Source organism: Boleophthalmus pectinirostris, unplaced genomic scaffold (genome assembly GCF_026225935.1).
Source record: "Boleophthalmus pectinirostris isolate CB_2022bp ecotype Guang Dong unplaced genomic scaffold, ASM2622593v1 HiC_scaffold_2, whole genome shotgun sequence".
Lineage (NCBI taxonomy): Eukaryota > Metazoa > Chordata > Actinopteri > Gobiiformes > Gobiidae > Boleophthalmus > Boleophthalmus pectinirostris.
Genome location: NW_026571152.1, coordinates 18,499,480 through 18,522,544, shown reverse-complemented (window position 1 = coordinate 18,522,544; position 23,065 = coordinate 18,499,480). Strand labels below are relative to the sequence as shown.

Genomic DNA, 23,065 nt, shown 5'->3' with positions numbered 1-23,065 from the left:
GTGATTCCAGCTCCCACAGATGAATGCTGCTGTTGTGTCCTTGGGCAAGACACTTAACCCACCTTGCCCACAGTGTCTGCGTACACTGGTGTGTGAATGTGTGTGTGAATGGGTGAGTGGTTCCTTGTTGTAAAGCGCTTTGAGTGCCTTGAAGGTGGAAAAGCGCTATAGAAAAATGTGACCATTTACAGTGCACACAAGAGGCAGTTGATAAATCTAACTACTTTTGTGAATGATTATCGTGAAAGTATCTCATTTATGAAAATTATATATCAATGAGTTTCAGAATGATGAAAATTTAGGACCATTGCCAAATTGCCAAACAATTTAAAACTACAAATATTTTGAATGGGGAAAAGTCAGCCTATAACAGGAAACTGAAGTCCATAAAAAAGGTATATCTAAAATCACTGGAAAATGTAGAAAAGTAAAGAAGATTAAATCTATTTACAATCTGAAATATTTGCTTATAGAAGATTATACTTTACAAGCAATTGTAAAGTTATTTTCAATCATATCATATTTAAAAGGCATTTTGCTATTTACCTTATCTCAATGGAAAGAAGTTACAGGCAGATCTGTGGCGAGGCGAACACACTTAAGAATGCATGTTTTTCAAGGTATTTTTGGCAATTATAAACACTGGCTGTACCCATTTTTTTCATGTAATAAAGTAAAATTAGTTTTACCCCACCGATTGTATAAGTTCAACTGCCAAAACGTATGTATTTATTTAATTGGTAATTGAAATTATGGAAAAATATAATACAAGCCTCACAGCTATTTTGTGTTAATTTATTTTTAGATGGAGCAAATGCCACCCAGGTTTACATAGTGCTCATATCCGTAGTGTCCTCATTATCTGCTGTAATTTCCTCCTTAAATACACCAGGTTGTTTTCCAGATGGGTCCAGCCTCCTTCCTGTTCCCTTCATCACAACGAATAGGACCAAAGCGGCTCTCAGACACAAAATACTTCATCATTTATCACTGACAAATCTGTGGAGTAGAGAGTTATCTAATAAATTTGAGCTCTTTAGGACCTTAAAGTTGGACATAATAGTAATAATAATAATAACTGTCATCCACTGTTCTATTCAGATGACAAACTTTTGAAGGCCTTTGTGTTCATGAGACGCTCAGAACTGGTAAGAAGCTGAATGTCTCTCCCCTCTCTCCTCCCCCTTTCTTGCTGCTCAACCTCCTGTACGATCAAAGTCACAGATCCAGGAAATAGGTGGAAATTTTGAATTTTGATGAAAACTTTTTTGTTAGATTTTCTGGCCCGAAGTCTTTATTGGATAGGACACTTAATGCAAAATGGGGGAAGAGAAGGTACAGACATCCTGTAAACCACATGTGCAACGCCATCAAACATAATATAACACTTGATACACAACCTGTGAGCAGTTTTGTTTGTTGGTAAGTTGTGTTGACCTCTGGTTCAAAACTAAAGAACTGATTCACTGTAGCAAACACCAAATATTCATTTTAAATTTCTGAAAAAATGCTATGCAACATTTTTTAACCAAACATGATGTGGAATTAGTAAAGCCAGGGCCATGGACAGGTACAAGTGCTACAGTATCTTTCTGAGCACTCATGTCTTGAAAGCTGGACAACATCACTCAAACATACATGAAGCAATCCAAATATGTTATAACACAATTAAAAGTGATTTCCATGTGACAACATACCTACTAAATACCAACCAACATGCCTTAAAGGTCCTATATAATGCAAAATGAATTATGAGTTTTAAACCATGTTAGAATGCTGTTACCCTCAGTGGCAAATTGCTTTGCCATTTCATTGTCATTGCTTTATTATTTCAAACTAAACACTAAACCAGGTTTTCACCAGTCCAACCAATTTCTCCAGCTTGTTCCCATGGAGTTAACAGTGTTTCACTGCAGCACTAAATGACTTGTGCTACTGTCCCAAGAGAGTGAGTCTAAATCCTGCTCTGGTCTGGACAGTGGGGCTGGTTTTAATCCGAAGAGCGGTGAGCAGAGCAGGATTTGGCTTGGGTTTCTATGTAAACACAAAATGAGGTTTTAACTAAAGGCATCTGAACTGTCACTCAAAACTATGTGAGCAGCTAATCAGGACTGCTCAGAATACATCCTTACATATACATCTTATCCTACATATGCTGTATGGAGGAAATGATTTAACATTTTGCTGCCTTAAAACATTTAGAGGAAAAAATATGTTATGTGTTCACACATCCCCTCCTTTTGCTCTCTGTGTTTGCTACATCATAGATAGATCTTCAAACATGTTAAGCTAGTGCATAATGGAGACTGTCAGAGTACTGACTATTATGGACTTTAAAAACACTGAGGAGCTCCATGGTTCACAATGTGCTGAGGTACTGGAGTGGACACGTGTTTTCAGGTCTGAAGATGAGTGACTGACCTGATGATGGCGCTGTTCCCTCTCTTGGAGGCGATTGGACGAGTGTTCCTCAGCTCACTGTTCATGGTGTTGTCTGAAACACAGAACAATTCAAAGCGTTTATTCCTGAATTTAAGTACTGTTGACATTTAAACAAGACTCAAAGTATCTCAAAATGAAATAAAACGGTAAATTCTGACGAAGGCATTGATACTATATATTTTTGCCATCTATCGGTTCAGGAATTGGTGTTAAAAAGAGAGAATAGTACAGTTTTGACATTACTTTATTTTTACAATGAAATGCCACAACTGAAAGCTACAATTTTTAACTGTAAATGTACTTGTATTTTACCATAAATCTTTTTTAAAAATTTTCCAGTGGGGCGAACTACAGTTATTCACACTATTGTTCTCTCTCTCTGTCCTCGTGCTGTCAAAGTGAGCCAACATTTAGATGGGGTTTAATTGAAATCTGGGAGCAGCCTGTCTTACAGTAACCTTCGATGGAGCCCTAACCCCCCATGAGTCACTGTAGGGACAGCAGCTGGCCCTTAAACTTCCCATCATGCATCTCTCCTCTTCGCCTGTCCCTTGCAGAGGAGACAATGTCTGGGACATTATTCTTTTGCTGTGTGGTCTATTATTGTGACAGTGGGGACTGCACATCTCTGTTTTTCTTCTACCAGGCAAAGATCTAAACCAAAACTAAACAATAGCTAAACCAGGTCTAAACAGGACTGACCCAGGTCAACAAGATATGAATTGACACAAACCACTCAAGTCCAAAAAGTCTGAAAAAAAAAAAAAACGAACCCAAACCATGAAATTAGGATTAAAGCACTACAAAATCAGGACTGAACCAGGTCTACATCAGGACCTGGCTAGAGAAACCTAACAGGACATTGATCAATTCAAACCAAATACCAAAGTTTGAGGAAATTAAACTGTTATGGCTTTGACAGGAAGGTTCCACATTTCAAGAATATTTTCAATGTTTTTCCATGTATTTTGCAATGAAAACAGCCCCTGATTAAATCAGTGCAAGACAATAGCCATGTTTACGTGATGTTTCTTATTCTGATTTAATTATTCCAAATTAATTAATTCAGAATTTAATTATTCTCCTTCGAGTTTACATAGAAATAATAATTCTGAATTAAGGTTTACATGGAAAACACGTTAAATCGGCTTTATGTAATTCCGCCCAGCGTCTGGGGGCAGGGAAGGGTTTTGACTGGACAGGGACATGAATGTATTTATATCAACCGGAAGTAAACACACACTTCAGCTGCTACCAGTTTTTTTGTCATCTCAGTTTGTTGTTACACGTGGGGATGTGTACCGCTGTTCACCCACCCATACAAACTGGAGAACAGCGGTCCGAACCCAGACTTCTGAACCAGCGGGAGCAGCTCTGGTTCAGGCCGGGCTCAGATGAGCTGCAGCGTGGAGTGGTGTTAGGTGCCTCTGCCTGAGAAGCTTTTTTCCCGGGAAAGAACCAAGAGCACGGAGTACGGACTGCTCAGAACAAGATTCACGCATCTGTCTGGATGTTTTGCACCACCTTGATACCAGCCGAGCTCCTCGAGCACGGAGGTTAGGAGCAACCACAGTGCATTCTCACTTTCGCCGCATGGATCCCGTGGTCTTGCTCGTCCCTGTTTGGAACCAGCACAAGGAGGACGGAGTCTATGGACCTATCTGAGCAACCCGCTCGGAGGACGGCACTAGACCAAGAATGGGCTGCGAGCTATGGTGAATGGCCTTTGTCTTTACCTCTGTTACCCGATCTCGGAGCTTCTACTCCGGGCTGATGTGCAGTGAGTTGTGTATAAAGTTCTAGGCTACATGCTGCTGTTTTATGAGTTCATGATGATAACTTGGGATGAGGACAGTTCACGGTGTTAACGGGGAACCTATTTCGCTATGACATAGGCGCTGGGAAACAGAAGTTCAGAGACACAAACATGATACAAATTTTTTCACCATATTGCAGTGCGTCATCGCATCACAAGGGTGATCCAACGGGCATGTGTTGAATGACCAGAATTCTTTTTTTAAGCAGAATAAACGTTTACGTGATCGTGGAATAAATTAATTCCACTTTAAAATCTGAATAAACCACCCACTTTATTCAGATTTAAGTTTAATTCTGAATAAGTTTAATTCTGAATAACTATTAGGAATTAAGTGTGTTCATGGTCTTTTTAAAGTGGAATGAATTTTTATTCCGAATTAAATTATTTTTAATTGGAATTAAAGCTCTCATGTAAATGGGGCAACTGAAGCAAAACATGATATTTCCATGGAGACAGGCAGGCGGTAGACCTTTTACCAAATCTAGGCTAGAAACTAGAAATAAACCACAAATAAACCGGATATGAACCAAAGCTCAGAATATTAAACTGTAGTATCATATAAAATAAAAGACCCTTTTTCCCACAGTGCTGAAATCCCAGTGTTGTATAATAGAATCAAAAACAGCAGAGGAATAAAAATAAGCAATCAAAAGGCAAAAGAATAATAGTTATTTAAGAATAAAGTACCATTTCATTAGACACAAAAAGGTTGTCTGTCTCCATATCACATAGCCAACCCTTGGTGTTGGTCTAAATGGTGTAAAGGTGCAGGTCGCCGCGTGACCAAGCTGTGATTGTGTACTATTGATCTGGTGATTACAACACTTTGCCTGGTGTTGTTTGGATGACAGATCAGGTTAGAAAACAAACGGAGAAGCAAATCAGAGACGCCATGACAGAACTATTTCACAGCCACACTCTTTATCTGATATGGAGGAGCGGTTTTCAAACGTTTGCAAGGAAAAGAGCTGGTAAAGAAAGGAGAGGGGCAGAGAAGGAGGTGGTAAAGTAATACAGATGTATGGTGTCTATCAAAATAAGCCCTAATTTTAAAGGTGCACGGTGTAACTTTCTGGGTGGAGGGGACATCACGTTGGAAATGTTGCTTTTGTATTTCCATGGAGACAAGCACCATGCCAATTTAGAGGTCCCGTGGAGAGGTGGGTCTGCTTACAGTGGTACAAGGTTTTGTTTATTGAAAAAAAGAACAAACACTTATAATTAAATAATGAGCTATTTTAATGCCATACTGTGGTACATTCCAGCAAAAACAATCTACCTAGCATATCTCTATGGACACAATCAGGTGCCAGGCTCTTACCGGAAAAGTTACATAGTGCACCTTTAAAACATTAAATACGAGTTGCTATAAAAACTAAAATGAGTAGAGATAACAAATTAATATGATGACAAATAATCTCTCAATATCCACTGACTCAACTCAATTCTAGTCAAAACAAAAAAAATAAGAAATACAAAAAATAAACATTCAAAAAAAGAAATGTGTTTTTTATGCAGTTTTGTTACTCCTAACTAAATAAAGCAAAAAATATTCAGAAAGTCACACATAAAATTAAAATGTGATTACTCATAAATAAATGTCAACAAACCATTTTAAGTACGAAAGATTTTCAAATGTCACAAGTATATTCCAGCTACGTTGGGCTATGGAGAGTCAATAAAACTAAACATATAACTGTACTTAATGGATATTTAAACTGTCAGAAAGTATGCTCCTTGCTGGATTTAATTCAGAGTCTCCCTATATGATGTGACCAACGTGTTTAGAACTCAGTGTTACTTTCAGTAATTAATTTCAACTTCCCTTTTTTTCTTTTTTTCCTCACTACCTGTCACTGGAAAACTATAGGCCTAATTCAAATTTACCACACAGATATTAGTCCACCGAATAGTACACTATCTTCTATCTAAACTCGTGCACTGAAACTCTACAAAGCCCAATAGAAGCACATGCTCAAGTGGCTCCACGCTCTCTGCTCTGATTTTACATGAAGGATGTGACATTTAGCAGGTTTTACGGATCAGGGAACAAAACACTGAATTTGACCAAAGATAATTACTGTTATGTTCAGTGCTGTTTATAATGATTAAAATAGCTCTATTTTAACATTTATAAATTATGACTACATTGCACTCTCTTGCATTTATTTTTCCATTTCCACACCTATTCTACGTAAGGCAAGGTGTACTTTATGTCCTCGGTATTTGACACGTCCTTCAATGCTGCTAGGACAACAAGAGTAGGGAGCGCCGCGGTGTTGCACCCATCTTGAGCTTGGCTTGGTCAGGGCTATCTTAGCTGGATGTGACCCATTGTGGATGTTTTGGCTTGACTGGGGGAGTGCCCCAAGGAAACTCACTCAGACACAGGGAGAACATGCAAACTCGGCACAGAAAACCCCGGGATCAAGCCCAAAACCTTCTCGCTTGAATCCCACTCCTGGGATTACATCATTTGGTACAGCAGCCAGATCCATTGACCCATAGGTTGCTGGTTCGATCCCAATGTATACTGCCATTGTTGTGTCTTTGGTCAAGACACTGAACCTATCTCACCTCGAGTGTCTGGTTAGGGTGAGTGGTTCCTGAAGTGCCCACTGGAGACTGAAGTGGTGGTATATAGTAGTGCCATATAATGTGACAATTCACCATTTTCAGCCATATTGCTGCTGTGAGTTATATATTTAATTTTAAATACACATATTTTACTTGTATTAAACCTATTTCCATATTTATTACTTCTATATTATTTAAAAACTTTTTCATTTGCTCTTTGTTACTGGGATTGATGTCTGTAATAGTATTAATATGTTATATGAGTCCAGGTAATTTGTGGATCAGTTTGGGAACATTATTATATGTATATGGTATAAAACATGCTTCCTGATAACCATACTGATCATTCATTCAAACATCTGCTCAATGAAGGGAAATCAAACTTGTGCATTTTTTTACATATTTGTGAATTTTGTCAGAAAATTATATTATTTTCACTGTATTTTGCCTGAAAAATTAATGAATCTAACTTGAAATAGAGTAATTCAGTCCACTTAATTCTAAAGTATATGAGCAAAAATGCAGCATCAGTCTACCAGATTTTTATCCGACTTAAACTGTTAATTATTCCTGAAATTAGCCAAAAAATATCATGACAACACAATCAATAAAGGCACACTAGTTTTATTTTTTCTAATATTTTTTAAGTAGCTTCATATATTGACATATCAACTATATATCAAACTCAGAGATACCCAATAGCTTCCGCATATTTGTACCATCTAGTTTGCTTCATTGCAAAATTGTGCCTAAAATCCTAAAATGGTACTCACGTCGGTCCTGATGGAGGTCGCTCCGAAAATGGGTCATTGTTTGAACCGAAGAGAAGAAAAGAAAAGAGAGAAGGAGAGAGAAGGAGAGGAGAGAGAGAGGAGTGAAGGCTGGAGAGGAGGAGGCAGAGTGAGAGAGAGAGAGAGAGAGAGATACAGAAGAGGAATGAAAACTGTGGGTCGTACCATTGTTGTAACAGACACAGGGGGGTGGGTAAAATGGTATTAGACACTTCATTCTGTGTAAAAAAAAATAAAATATATATATATATATATATATATATATATATATATATATATATATATATATATATATATATATATATATATATATATATATATATATATATATATATATATAGAGAGAGAGAGAGAGAGAGAGAGAGAGAGAGAGAGACATACACACACACATATTAATATTGCATATATATTACGAGTTTAAAAGTCCTAATACTACACTTACTTTAAAACTACTATACTTTAAAACTCCTAACTCCTAACCAACTAAGTCATCATTCTAACATGAAAACCTGCTGTCACTTCAACTGGTATATAAATAATAATTTTGATTATGATTTTTCTATAGAATTTGTTCTTACATTACACTGTGATTGTGATTGTGCAAACAACAACACAAAAAATGGTAGCATGGTAGCAGTCCCAACTCCCAGAGTCAAAAAAACAAACAAAACATATTTACAGAGAAGGGTAGTCCTTAGTTACCACTATGAGGATTTTTTTTTTCTAATAAATTGCTCTTTTTAGAGTACTTTTCAGACTGCATGCCATAGTACTCCTTGACAATTCAGTTCAATTCAATTCAAAAAGTTTATTGTCAAATTTCCATATGAACATATGAAAATGTGAAATTATGTTCTCACTCTCAGTTTTCTAAATTAAATAATAATAAAATAAAAGGAAAAGTCCAAAGTTGTTCTTTAGGGGGATGCAGATTCCTAGCTTCCTGGCAGCCTGGTGGCTAGAGAAGGGAGAGTTCAGCATCCTAACAGCCTGGCGGATGAAGCTGTCAGTGAGTCTGGTGGTGCAGGAATCGAGGCTTCTGTACCTTCACCAGGAGGGCAAGCTGAACAGACTGTGTGCAGGGTGGCTTGCATCACTCAGTTTTGTGATGGTTTTGTGGGTGAGGCGGGTGGTGTAGATATCTTGCAGGGAGAAGAGTGGTGTGCCAGTGATCTTCCTGGCTGTGTTCACTATGTGGTGCAGCGTTCCCCTGTCGTGGTCAGTGTAGCTTCCACTCCACACAGTGATGCAGCTGGAAAGGATGTTCTCAATGGTTCCTCTGTAGTATGTGGTCATGACAGATAGAAGACATTACTAAATGTTTTAAACATGTGTTTCTTGCACTGCTCCTTCAGATATTATTTAGTTGTTGTTGTTTTTTTTTTGTTTGTTTGGTTTTTTTTATTTTCTTTTTGCTCTATCCTTTGAAAATACCAGATTCTGTGCATTATTTAATGTTTTGTTCTTAAAATTACATTAAATTATTAATTATAAATCAAATGTTATATCCTGACAATTACTCTGACTTGAGGAGTAGTTTCCCAAAACACTTTTACTATTATAATTTTCTTGGACCTCTACTTTGTACTTCTTAAGTGATATAATTTTAAAGAAATGTTACTCTTACTTGAGTAAAATTTTTGGCAACTCTTTTCACCTTTGTCTACATTATAGCGCAGCAAACCTATTTCACAGAGAATATGTCTTCATTCTTTAGTTGGAAACTTCACTGACTTTCTTAGAAAGAGTCATGATGAACAATTTATTTTCTTGAATTTGAATTTACATAATTTCCTCATATTTACACCGCTTTTTTATATCTCTCAACCCCTTTTACTGCTATAGGCAACTCCCTGTGTGGACTGGGACTGCCGTCTCTCAGAGCTTGGTTTAGATGCTGCGATTAAACCAGGTCTAATCATTTTGGACCAGTCCACTCAATGTGAGGAGGAGGGAGGAGGGGGGAGAGCGAGGACACCTCTGTGCTAATTACAAAACTCATTAGCACTTTTCATTTACATTTAAGCTGTCGCCTCTCATTAAGAAAGAGAGAGGAGGGAGGGGCGGAGCCTCGGGGGCAGCTCCTGGTTATCTTCGATTTAACCTCTGTTTAAAGACTCATGGACAGACAGAATGGAGACTAAGTATAGACCTGTAATAATCCTAAAGTCCTGGTTTAGATCTGGTTTAGATTTGGTTTAGACCTGGTTTAGTCCAAGTAATCGGACCTTGTGCAATCCTTTTTAGACCTGGTGGTCCTAGTTATAGGTTTTTTCCAGTCCTGGTTTTGCCATCCTCTGGACCTGTATTTCTTGATTGGACTATGGTTTAGATGTGGTTTATTTGTGGTTTTAGACCAAATTTAGTCGTTCTTTAGATTTGGTTAAGCCCTGGTTTGGACCTGCATCTGTCCTGGTTTAGTCCTGATTTAGTCCTAGTTTATTAATCAGTATAACTTTATTTTAGCCAGGCTGGCACCACCTAGTGCCTCCACTCAATTTAACTTCTTTCCTGCGATTAGGTCAGGAATCAGAATACTCTAGATGGTTTGCAAAAACCCCGGAAGTGAGAGTTCAGGCACCAACCAATCAGTGAAGAGCCATACATTCTGTGTTGGCAACAATTCCTGAGATCGAGGATTTTAAGCCGGAACAAAGAGAATGTTTGGTTAATTTTATCAAGGGAAAAGACGTTATTGTCCTTCTTCCTGCGGGATTAGGTAAAAGCTTAATATACCAGATAGCCCCGTTAGCCTCACATTACATACATCACGACCAAATAGCAGCAATTGGTTAAATGAAAAAAGTATCCGCCTACCGTCGAGCAAACGAATTCTAACGCTGAAAGATCAGACAGTTTCTACAAAGTGAAACCGGCTGATGAATTAGACTAACTTTATTTGCTCCTGTGGAACATTTTAAGGATACTGAACAGTAAAATACAATAATAATAGAAAAATCTCAATACAGCTCAACAGGTAGGATAATCAGATTCTGTCAGGGCAGTTCAAGGTGAGTAACAACATTCAGGACAAAAGTATCCCCCTGTGTATCCTGTAGCATCACAGCCGCCTCCAGAGATACACAACAGGAAAGTCTCTCTCTCTCTCTCTCTCTCTCTCTCTCTCTCTCTCTCTCTCTCTCTCTCTCTCCCTCTCTCGCTCTCTGTCTCTCTCTCTGTTCTTTTGGTTGGTGATGGGATGGTCCATTCCCTCAAGGAGTTTCCTCTGGAATGTCTTCTGCCATATTTGGTGTGGAAAGTCTGTTGCATTTCAGAACAAGATGGTTCTCATACCTTGCTTCATGCAGGCTCACCATAGATACTACTCAAATCCAATATTCCTTAACTTCCATCCTTTGAACCTTGCATGCTGCACTTTTTAGGTGGTCAAAGTTTCAAAATATTAAGATAAAAATTGAAGACAAAAACTGAACAACTGTTTGTCAAATATCACCTACCAAAGCATCATCTTTTTAATTTTTTTCAAGTCCGGGATTATGTAAAAAAATTATTCCCTCATTTTCCAAATTGCCCTCCAGAAACCTTATTAGACTCTCTCCTTTCTGTTGACCCTTTCTGTCTTTTGTAATACTGTAATACTTGTAATAATATTATCCAATATAATGAACTCTGTTTGGCTGGTAATGTTAAAATGTTCAGTAAACAAAGTTTAAAAAAAGAAAATTAAGACAAAAATTATAAAAAATAAAAAATGTTTTAAAAAAATTTAAAATAAAAAATGCTCAGTTGGCTGCAAGTGCAACCAACCACAACTATGGCAACCACAGAACTGGTTTAGTCCTGGTTTAGTCCTGGTGTTGGGCCTGGTTTAGACTGGGTTTATTCCTGGTTTAGTTTTGGATTAGACTTGGTAAAAAACTTGCTTTTTCCTGTTTAGTTCTGGTTTAGATATGGTTTAGACCCGGTTTAGTTCATGTCTAGATCTGGTTTAGTCCCTGTTTAGACTTTTTTTTTTCAAGTGAGTGACTTCTGGTGTGTAAATGGACTACTACTCCCATAATGCTTTGCAGTCTGGGGAGCAGGGTCAGTCAAACAACCTGTCACAACCATACATTGTAATTTAGACATTATTCATTATGATTTTGGCAAGTAAATACATGCGTTATCCATTTCTGCCTTGGGGGATTCAAAACATAAGCAGTGCAGGGATAATTATATGGACATAAATGAGAGCCAAGTGATTTTGTTTTAGCAAAAAGAAACATCTGGGAGTTTGTGGTGGCATTGTAAAAATAGTTCTGAAATTATAAGGTTATTGATCACTACTAAAACAAATCTTTTGTGCAGATTAGAGGAATGTAGCTCCTGCTTTGAACTGGAGAAGTCTGTTTGGAAAAGATGTGTGTAAACATTTACAAAAGAATGGCTCCCTCTAGTGGACAAGAGATGTACTGTGGTGAAACTTGGTAACTAGCCTATTTGATGAGATTCAGAGGAAGTAATGTTTTTAGTTCTCAGCACGCTATTTGGCTATAATTGTTGTATTGTGAAAAATTTTATTATTTTTTTTGAGACAGGGCACAATTTTTGCATTAACCTTAACAGGAGAGATGCACTGTACATCAATGCTTATTTCCACCTGTAGTCCCTGGGGAGGTTCATTGGTTGTATTTGACTGACCTTGACTATCAACTGTTCTTGGAGAACTGTAGCATGTTTGGGGTTGATGGGAGGAAACCAGAGCACCCAGAGAAAACCCATCCAGACACAGGGAGAAACATGCAAACTCCACACAGAAAGGCCTGGGCAACCTGTGGATTGGCCACTAGCCACTCAGCCACCGTGCCATGCTGTTTTCTTTGTTTGTTTTTGTTAAATCTTAAAGTGCACTATGTATTTCTTTTTTTTTTTTTTTTTTGCCTATAGTTTCTACACAGTGGCATTAAGCTAGTGATGTAGCCAGGCTAAATTACAGGTGAAATCTGTGGAGAGGTGAGAATTATCACAATATGAATGTTTTTCACTGTATTTTATGATGTAAAAAAAAACTGTAATTGAAAATAAATGCAAGAAAAAGATATATTAAGATTCACATTGTGGGGAAAGTTCATGCAACACAATAACAGCTCCATGGAGACAAGCAGGTGGCAGACCCCTTGCCAAAAAATGTATAGGGTGCTGCTCTTTTAACTAAAATGGTGCCGGTATCCGTGTGTGTTTTAACTGTTTAAATGTTGAGGATGTTTGACAAATTCTGTCGGTAGCCTGCCCCATACAGTAAGGTGATATAAAATTGTATAGCCTAAAAGGTGACAATAAGATCTACAGTACCACAAAAATTAGGCCTGATTACCACTTGGATAATTCCTTCCCTTTAATGCCAAAAGTGACAATTTGTTTCACGTTTTATGAGAAATTCCCATGCTCCTGAGAGAGTGGTTTTCATGTTTTATGCATCTGAAATGAATAGTTTGGGAATATGTCGCTGGGTGAGTGTGTTTTACGGCTTACATACGTACATATTACCCCATTTCAAATCTGAGGAAACTCTTGACTCAGGTCTTTCCAAAATAAAACATCTCTGTAATCCACTCTTTAGAAACCAAACACAGCTGTAACATTCCTATAGAGTTTACAGTCTACCATTAGCATGCCTTATATAATCCTATAGGCCTATGACATTTTGGTGTAATTACTAAGGTGCATATGACAATTAGACTTTTCTCTAGTTAAGTTTAAAATTTGCTGGTTGGGCATAGGCAGATGTAAGATAAAAGTAGAGGTAATTCCATACCTGTTACCTATAGCAATAAAAGTGCTGTACAATAGTTCAGGTACGCTTCATTGTCCCCTAAGGAAAATTTGACCTCTGCCTTTGACCCATCCTTCAATACTGCTGGGCCACTTCCTCAAGACAACCCATCTTGTTGCTTGGCTTTGTCAGGACAACCTTTGCTGGAGGATGCCTATGACGATGATTTGGGTTCAACTGGAGTCCCCGGAGGAAACCCACCCAGAGGTAAACATGTAAACTCCAGAAAGGCCCGGGCAACACAGGAATCAAACTGAGAACTTTTTTACTGTGAAGCACTAGTCACTCAACCCCTCACCACAGCTATAACTTAACAAATAACAGTCTTTATTTTGTTAAAGTGCCACAATGCAACTTTTCTGCTTGGAAGTCCACAACCTGCTCTGCTTACATCCATAGAGATGTTATTGCTTGAACCAGAATGTTCCACAGTAAGACATTAAAATTATGTTTGACTGCAGCCAGAAATATCTACACAAAACATACATTCTTACTATCGACTATCTGTAACTTGGCTTGATAGCATTTATTGTTTGTTTCATAAAGGTAGATAAATTTAAAGCTGTACTTTGGAATTTAAATTTAATGCCATACTTTATTCCAGGTGAAGAAATACCATCTCCATGGAGACCAACACTCCACCTGAAAAGTTACTAAGTGCACGTTTAAAGTCATGTTTTAACTACAGGAAAAAATTTGCTGCTTGTGAGTAAAATTCATCTGACTTATGTCTTATCTCTATGTCATCAATTTGTTTAAAACCTCAACGCCACTTCTTGTAATTTTCGACCATTTTTTCCAAACTGCCACTTGCCTGGTGTAAAATTATGATTTATCACGAGTATTATCCCACCAAACTACGTAATAATAATAATTTAAACAAAACAAAACAAAACAAAACCATATGCACTCAAATAACTTTGCCAACTTACTTGACACAGTCCTGCAGGCGGATTGGGGGGTGATCCGGGGAGAGCGCGGGGAAAATGTCGGCTGCCCTGTCATTTTAGGGGCCACACGACTTTTCACCACAACATGATGGCGCTGGTTTCCAAAACTAGTAGTTTACAGCCACGTTATAATTGAATCACGAGATGCATACCAGGACTCTTTTGGAGCGATGGAATTTCAAAATGTCGTCGGCTTTGTTCGCCCTGATTAGAAGACGCACGGTTCTTTGGCAGCTGACTTTTAATTTGCTGTAGTTATTTGTGGCAATGCTGACGGCTCAAAAAAGTAAAAGTTTATTTCGAGATGCGGGACAAAGAACAAGAAAAGAAAGGAGGAGAGAGGAAGAGAGGAGGAGGGAGAAATTTGGCAAGTGCGCTCGAAAAGACACGAGCGGACAGGAGATGGCTCAGTCTGGGCAGGGGAGAGGAGCTGACAGGTTGGTTCACTGGACAGAGAGCCTTGCGCAAAATGAAGACTGTTTGCGCGTTTTTTCTGGTCCTGTGTCTTCATCATATGTCATCGATTTCGGCTCAGGTAAGAATATTAATCAGCCACCTATCAATAAATGATTAATTTAAAAATGTAAATTTTCAAAAATAAAAAAAAAATTTAAAAAATAAATAAATAAATGGAAACAACGTAGGTCTATAGAGATAGATCTATCATTTTAAATGCGCACTGTGTAGGCCTAATTTTTAAGTTTTTTAATTAATTAATTAATTAATTTATTTATTTATTTATTTTGAATTACAATTGAGCGGAATCGCCTCCGCAGATCTGAAGTAACCTGCCCAAATGTGGTGCAATTTTTTGCTTCCATGTAGATAGATATGATTAATGCCATATTGTGGGACATGTCAGCCACAGGATATGCATCTTTATGGAGACAAGCATATGGTAGACCCTCCACCTGAAATGTTACATCGAGCACCTTTAATAAAGGCCCACAATTTTCCAAATAGGTTTATAGGTTTCATTACGTGTTATTATGTAGTATTATTATAATTTTAAGAGATTATCATTATATAATTCACATCCTTATGCCTTAAAAAAAAAAAAAAAAAAAAAGATTGTAAGGCATAAAAGGTCAAAAGAAATGTTAAAAGTGCCAATAAGCTGCTGTGGAGTCTGTATGTCTGAACACTATGGACGTGTGAAGAGCCTGTAGGTAATGTGAGGGCATGGTTTGTGCTCAGCCTGAGCCTGAGCTGTATAGCTGTATAGCGTCTAAAGTGTGTTTATCGGCCTTAATTAAGATTACAAAGATGACAAGTTTCAAGTAGGACGTCCACAATAAATCATCTACTAAAATACATAAAATAATCACATAGAAAAGATGTTGAACTTTGTGTCAGTTTTTGTTTCATGTGGATAGACACACCGATAAACCCCCCTTAAAGTCTTACAACTTTTGCAAATTTTATGCCTGCTTAAGGTCCATCACTGTGGAGGCGAGTAGATGAGGCCACCAAGCCAATTTACAGGTCAGATCTGTGGAGGGATTAGCCTGTTTACAGTAAAAATAAAAAAAAAGTTTTTAATTCTATTTGAGCAATAAAAACACCCGTAATTGAACAAATGTGAGATAGATTTTAATGCTATACTGTGGAACATTCCAAGCAAAGCAAGAACTACTCAGAAAGGTTACATAATGCACCTTTAAATGATATGCAGTTTAGACTGGTGATGCTGAGAATGCTATTTCTCAACATTTATTTTACTAATTGCAAAAAAAGAATCAATTTGCCACCACAAATATGAAACTTTCCCTTAAAATTGTGTTCAGACTCAGTCTAAACTACCAGCTTGAAATGGACTGGACCAGAACAACCCATCATCATGTCTGCCTCGTTTTACCCTGCACTAATGTTCGGCCAATATCAACCACCTCCCCTTTTTCTCCCTCATCTCTCGCTCCCTCTGTCTCTCTGTCTCTCTCTCTCTCTCTGTCTGTGTGGGTTTCTCAGGCAGACTCAAGCATAGCTAAAATGGGCACATTGTTTTGGCATCATGCATACAGTATAGTGCCACATGTAGAGGCTGGAGGTTATCTGAGGCCAGTGGGGTTAAAGCAGCACAGTATGTGGAGTGTAGAGCTGCAAATTTTATCACAATTGGATCAGAATGGCATTTTAAGAGTCACAATTATACTATAAATACTTCAGTTATTAATACACTATAATTTCATCTGCAAAAAAAATATCTTAACAATGTGCCAACCCTGTCATTTAAACCTCTACAAACATGTCAAGTCTGGTTTTCATTGTAAAACATAATTTGCAAATGTAACTGCAATACATATAAAAATGCAATTAGATACTGTACATTTCTAGTTTGCATCACTATAAACTAAATCAAACTCCATGGTTTGTTGTCTTTGTGTCCTCAGGAGTGCTCTTCGACCCAGGACCTGCTGAACTCTGTGCGTCAGGTGCAAAAAATGTTGGCGGTGCAGGAGACTTCGTACCAGCAGGGCTTGAGAGCCCTCAAGAAGAAGCTCAGTGTGCTCCACAACAGCACCATGGCCTTCTTCAGAGCCGGGAAGAACTGTGAGCAGCCAAATACTGTCTGAAATATTATAGCTGGACTTGTTTCAACTTTAAAATATTGTGGTCCCTAATGGTTTTATGTTCAGTGTAGAATACCTGTCGCACAGGTATTCAAAAGGACATTCAAAAGCATAATCAATTAATTAATCACTTAATTAGTGTTTAGAATGCTTGAGAGCTACTTGTGACAAGTGATAACGTGGTTTCAGTGCTTGCTTCTTAGGGCGTTTACACTTGTACCAGTTTGATTCTGATTTTAGCCTAATTCGGATGTAGACTTGATTTGGTCTGGTTCCAGTCCTGGTTTAGTCCTATCCTGTTAGTTTATTCAGTTGTCTTATCTAACATCCAAACATGGTCACATGTTGCTAAACTAACAGAATTAGTTTCAAAACCTGAATCCTGACTTCTTTTGAATTAACAGTGCACTGTATTACCTTGATCCCCTCTCTGTCTTGTGTCCTGCAGGGACGTGCCCTAAGCCCGACCCCCCCGCTCATGGGCGCAGACTGGGCCGGGTGTTTGGGGTGGGCCATGAGGTCCACTTCATCTGTAAACCTGGGTATGAGCTGATCGGACCCCGCACCAGGGTCTGCCAGGAGAGCCTCAAGTGGAGCGGGCAGCAGCCTATGTGCCAACGTGAGTCTAGTGAAACAGACACAATACAACAGACATGGGTACTGGGCAGGCAGTGGAGAACGGGCCAGGTCAGTTTGTATCCAATTTAGAAACATGAGTGAAGATTTTTCTCATTGAACTGTTAGCCCCGTCCATATTTTCCCTTCTGTCAGTCTGATGTTGAATCATGATAGAGAAACTACTGTCTGGGATAGTCACAAGTGTTTTTTTGTTTGTTTTTTGTTTGTATTTTTTTTTACTTTGATCCATGTATGCTGTTGCTCTGATAGTTATGGCAGCTATTTCCGTATGGTTTTCATCCAACAATTTCTCCTGATCAGTTCAGGATGTACAGGTAATATTACTCAGACTTAATTTAAGGATGAGCTTAAGAAACATTTTATTGTACCATCAGGAAAATTTGTCCTCAGTATTTGACCCATCCTTCAATGCCACAGGGGCTCCTCATCATTTTAGGTTTCATCACAAATATCTGTTTTCATAATATACTGTCTGAAGTAAATAAATAAACTGTATTATTCATAAGTAGAATAATAGTAACACATTTTGTAGGTTTATAATTATTTTGAAGTAGCTGTAATTTTCTTGAATACAGATTTTCAGAACAGACTGCAACAGAAAATAAAATCTTCTCTTTCATTTCCACAGGTTTTAACTCCAGCTCTCTCTCCCTCCCGTTCTTCTCGTCTGGGGCCTCCGCTTCCTCTCTGCCCATGTCGGCTGCTCTCTCCTCATCTTCAAAATCCTCCCCATCATCATCTTCATCATCTGTGGTATCTCCCTCACCTCTCTTGTCCTCCTCCACCTCACCAGCCCCCTCCTCTGTCCGCCCATCTCACTGCACTCACTTTTTGGGCTCCACTCGGTGCACGTGTGATGTGGGGTTCACTATTTCAGGCCGGGACAATAATATCTGTACAGGTAAGGAGCAGCCTTTTAAATATGTTAAATATGTTATCAAATATGTACAAACATGCTCGGTGTTGTCAGCTGGATTTGTAGATGTTGTAGATCTTGGGGTTTTTTTTGTACTACAACACAATGAATCTAGACCAGTGGTGTGTGAGCTTGTTGTGATCACATTGAATTTTCACTTTAGTCAGTAATTAGTAATGTAGTCCTGGATTAGACCTGGTTTTGATTTAGTTTAGTCTTGTTCTAGATCTGGTTTAGATCTGGTGGTACTCTGAAGGCAATACCGGTATATATTTTCTTAGATGGTACTGGGTGTGAAAAACTGGCTTGCACTTTCGCCTCCCAGGTTGTTTAAACAGTATCTTAATTTTACATTTATCTTACTTTTTCAAGCCTCTATATTGATTAAGTTGGTCTGCATATGTTTTCTTCTCTACAGACATAGACGAATGCCTGTTGTTCCCACTGGGCCAGCCCGGGCGCCTCTGTATCCATCAGTGCGTCAACACCCCAGGGAGCTTCCATTGCTACTGTCCCCGCGGATATGACCTCTCTGCAGATGGCCGCAGCTGCTCAGGTCAAAATATACTCCTATTATCTGAGATATGAGTGCATTTTGAGACCTCCACACCTGTAAAACTGACCCTCTGTCTCTCTGTCTCTATCTCTGTTTCTGTCTCTCTCTCTATCTCTCTGTGCAGACATCGATGAGTGTGAAACCCAGATGCACAACTGCACCACGGAGCAGGTCTGTGTGAACACCTACGGAGGGTTCCAGTGTGTCAGGGTGGAGTGTCCTAACATGAAGAACGCAACCTACATCAAGACCTCGCCTATGTAAGTACAGACAGGTGCTATACCCTACAAGGGCTCACCTCGGGCTGTAACAGGAACCTGATGGTACTCATCTATACCAAAGTTTCTGTTCTTTTATATTGTTTCTTGAATATGAAAGTAAATAGAAATGTGTTCAGTTTTATCTCCAGATTTGCACTGACTCATTTCACTTTCACTTATATAAAATTATTAATTAAACTTCTGAAGAATTGCGCACAAAGTGACTCAAAGTAACTCACACATCTCCTGATTCCTCCACCCCGGGCCTCTTAGTGCTTTTACTGTAGTTAAAACATAACATAATAACCACATTTCAAACTTGTCTTCTTGCACAAGCCAACCGCCAGTATAACAGGATGTCATTTATCCAGCTTTGGGATTAACAAAGAGCTGCCATTTTAGACGCACAATTAAACTGCAGATGAGGCGGAAAGAGGCGTGCTTACAAAACAGGACAATAGACTAGCCCTGAATGCCCTGCTGTCTCTAAAGGACATGGCTCAGAGGACGACACCCAAAAACAATAGGATGCACCTCCTCTGCGCTCTGCACCCATCATTACAGGACTCCCAAGTTCAAACCGGGCCAGTATGGGACAATGAGACTTGGCTCTAAATGTGATCCCAGAGCAGTTCAATTGTAAGAGGGACCAAAATAGCAGGTTGATTTATTCACTGTGGTGTTGGGATCCAGCAGTGACATCATGAAATTACTATTTATGTCATTAGAAAACAATTGGATGTCAAAACAAAAATGTAAATATGATCTTTCACAAAGTTGTTCTGTGTGTGGCAGTGGCTCAGTGGTAGAGCCACCCACAAGCCCAAAGTTTAGTGGTTTTATCCTAGCTGTGACTACTGTATTGTTGTGTTCTTGAGCAAGACATTGAACCCATTACATATGAATGATGATTGTGGTTACAGAAGTAGATTTCTATGAATAGATTTACCATACCCCATGCTGTGACCAAGTTCACTGGTGGTACTTCATTAAATACTGTTGTGAACTTGGTAGAAGTGAATAAAGGAGTCAAAAATTTTACTCAAGTAGTACAAGTACAAGTCAAGTACAAGTCAAGTACTGTTTCTATTCAAGACAAGTAAAAGCACAAAGTAGTGATCCAAGAAATAACTCAACTAAAAGTGTTTGGGAAAACTGCAACTCAAGAAAAATCATTTTAAGTGTAAGTGCCAGGATCATGATGATTTACAACTGTATAACAACTCATCCTTATGTGTGACTTTTTATTGTGTATTATATTTCCAACCAAGTCAGAACAGAGTAACAGAGCTTCTAACAGAGTTGTGCTTACAGCTTCACAGGGAATGTTGTTGACGTCAGCTGCAAAGTATCAATATCTTAGATATATTTTGTACTTACTATATTTTTACTTGTACATATAAAATGGTATAAGTATAAGCATTTGACACTGCTGTTTTTACTACTTATTTTGAATTTATTATGACTGTTTATATTTTTACCCTTTGTTATTATATTATATTGTATTGTGTGAGCTGAGCTATTGTGTCCAAATAATTTCCCTCATGGATTAATTAAATTTTATGGAAGGAAAAATAACCAAAATTATTATTATTATTATTATTATTTATTGATATTATTTATCAAGTCGTAGCAAGCAGTAGTAAAAGAATGATCTTTTGAAGATTTATGAGAAAGTTATTCTAGTAAAAGTATTTGGTGTGAAGATAATAATAATGTTCATAATCCTAATAACTGTAATGCCATGCTCTCATTTTGTCAGGCGCTGTGAAAGGAACCCGTGCATGTATGGGGACAAAGCGTGCGCCCAGGCCCCCTCCTCCATCTCCTTCCACTTCCTGTCTCTGGTGTCCAACCTGTCGGCCCCGCGGGTGCTGTTCCGGGTGTCTGCAGCACGGGTGCTAGGTGACACTCTGCGGTTTGGGCTGGGCGGGGGCAGGGGTCGGGGCCACTTCAGTGTACAGAGATCAGGTAGGCAGACGGGCACACTGCTCCTGGTCCAGCCAATCACAGGCCCAGCCACTCTGGAAGCTGAGGTGGAGATGAGTGAGCTGGAGAGGAGCGAGCTGCTGGGACGGTACCTCACCAAAGTCACACTGTTTGTGTCGCCGTATGAGTTCTAGTGAGAGGGAGGAGAGTATTAAGGTTTGGAAGGCATTTTAAGCATGTTTTGTGTGAGAGAGGGATGTGCAATGAATCGAATTTTAATGGTGGTTACAATTACTGCTCTAATCCTTTCAAACTCTATTCAGACCTGGAGCAAAGACACGTAGGGTCCATTCTTGGAGTAGCATAGATTCTAAACATGAATCACAAAACAAAACTATTCTTCAGGGATCGCATATAGCTGTACTGACTCTACAGGCTCACTCTGATAGTACATTTTAGGGGTGTAATATATATTTGTTTGTTACATTTGTTTGAATAGATTTGAAGTGTCACAATGGCCAAAAAGGTTAAAAAAAAAAAAATCTAATTACAAAATAAATAATTAACCTTCAATCTCACTGTCAGATTAGCATTGCTCAGTTATGTGAACAGCTTTATGAAAATCAAACTTTTAGAATAAAAAGTCACGTTAATGTGACATAAAGTCAACACTTATTGTTTACTTTTGTGTCAGAATCACTTACTTTTGTTTCTAAATGTATCTCGATATTTAAAGCAACTTGTTTTTTTATGATTATACTGTTCAACATTGACACCCTTAGTTTCAAATATATATTTTTTAAATAAAAACTACAAGTTAGTATGTATTTGTGAGCTCTTCAAAACAGTGTTTTTCAACCTTTTTTGAGTCAAGGTCTACTTTTTAATATTTTTTTTATACAAGAAGAATTTTATTGAAAAAAAGGAACCATTGTTTGAGCCAATATTGTGGACTTTTTGGATTTGGCAATTATGCTTGACATGTACAGCCCATCCTCAAACTCTATTAAAAATCAATAGTCTAGTAATGAGTCATTGTCACATTAATGGGAAAGCGCCCTTACATGGACTGAATTATTGTGTGTGTGTGTGTGTGTGTGTGTGTGTTTGTGGTTTAATGCAGGTACAAAGAGAGACAGCAGTGGTCTGTAAGAGGAGAACAGTCATGTTGTCTAGCACCACTGACCTTTGACCCTGACCTCTGAGGTCAAGGGGCAGATTCTGAGGAGGTGAAGAAGGCTGTGGGAGAAAATGTTAGTGTGGGAATGATGAGGATCTTTTTGGTTTATTTAGGGTATTTTGAGTTAGTACTTAGGTATTAGTTTTATGGATAGATATGCATTACATAACATTTTTACAGTCTTATTACTAAAAAAAAAAAAACATAATGGGGTAAAATGTTTCATAATGACCTGTGTGTCTAACCACTGTGCTGTTATTGGTCATTAATAGTATCCATATAATTTTATACACCCAAGAATATAATAGAATTTTTTTTTACTTCATATTTGAATCTGATTCTTTTTACCGTATTTATATGTATGTTTATGTTCTTTTTAAAGGTGCACTCTGTAACTTTTGTGGTTGACTGCCACCTACATTATCGTCTCTTGTTAGCATTTATTCAATTACAGGTGTTTTTATTACTCAAAAATACCTTGATAAACACACACTTTTGCTTTGAGTGTAGTTGTCTCTCCATCTAGATCTAAACTAGTTGGCCTGATTGTATCACCTACTTGTATCCATGGAGATGCAATATTGTGGAACATTCCCGACAAAGCAAAGAGTTACGAAGAGCAACTTTAAAATTGTATTTATTTTTCCTTATTTAGTGTGCTTT

General features: G+C 38.2%; 1 protein-coding gene across 1 annotated transcript; it reads left to right on the top strand.

The window, feature by feature from the left end:
• Positions 1–8,554: 8,554 nt before the first annotated feature.
• On the top strand, positions 8,555–21,416 carry LOC110166782 (fibulin-7-like). Its single transcript, XM_055155860.1, has 11 exons — positions 8,555–8,749; positions 8,833–8,913; positions 13,447–13,609; positions 15,789–15,837; positions 16,140–16,194; positions 16,743–16,902; positions 17,371–17,541; positions 18,190–18,462; positions 18,896–19,033; positions 19,158–19,293; positions 21,056–21,416. The coding sequence occupies exons 1-11, from the start codon at positions 8,555–8,557 to the stop codon at positions 21,414–21,416; spliced, it is 1,782 nt and encodes a 593-aa protein (XP_055011835.1).
• The last annotated feature ends 1,649 nt before the right edge of the window (positions 21,417–23,065 follow it).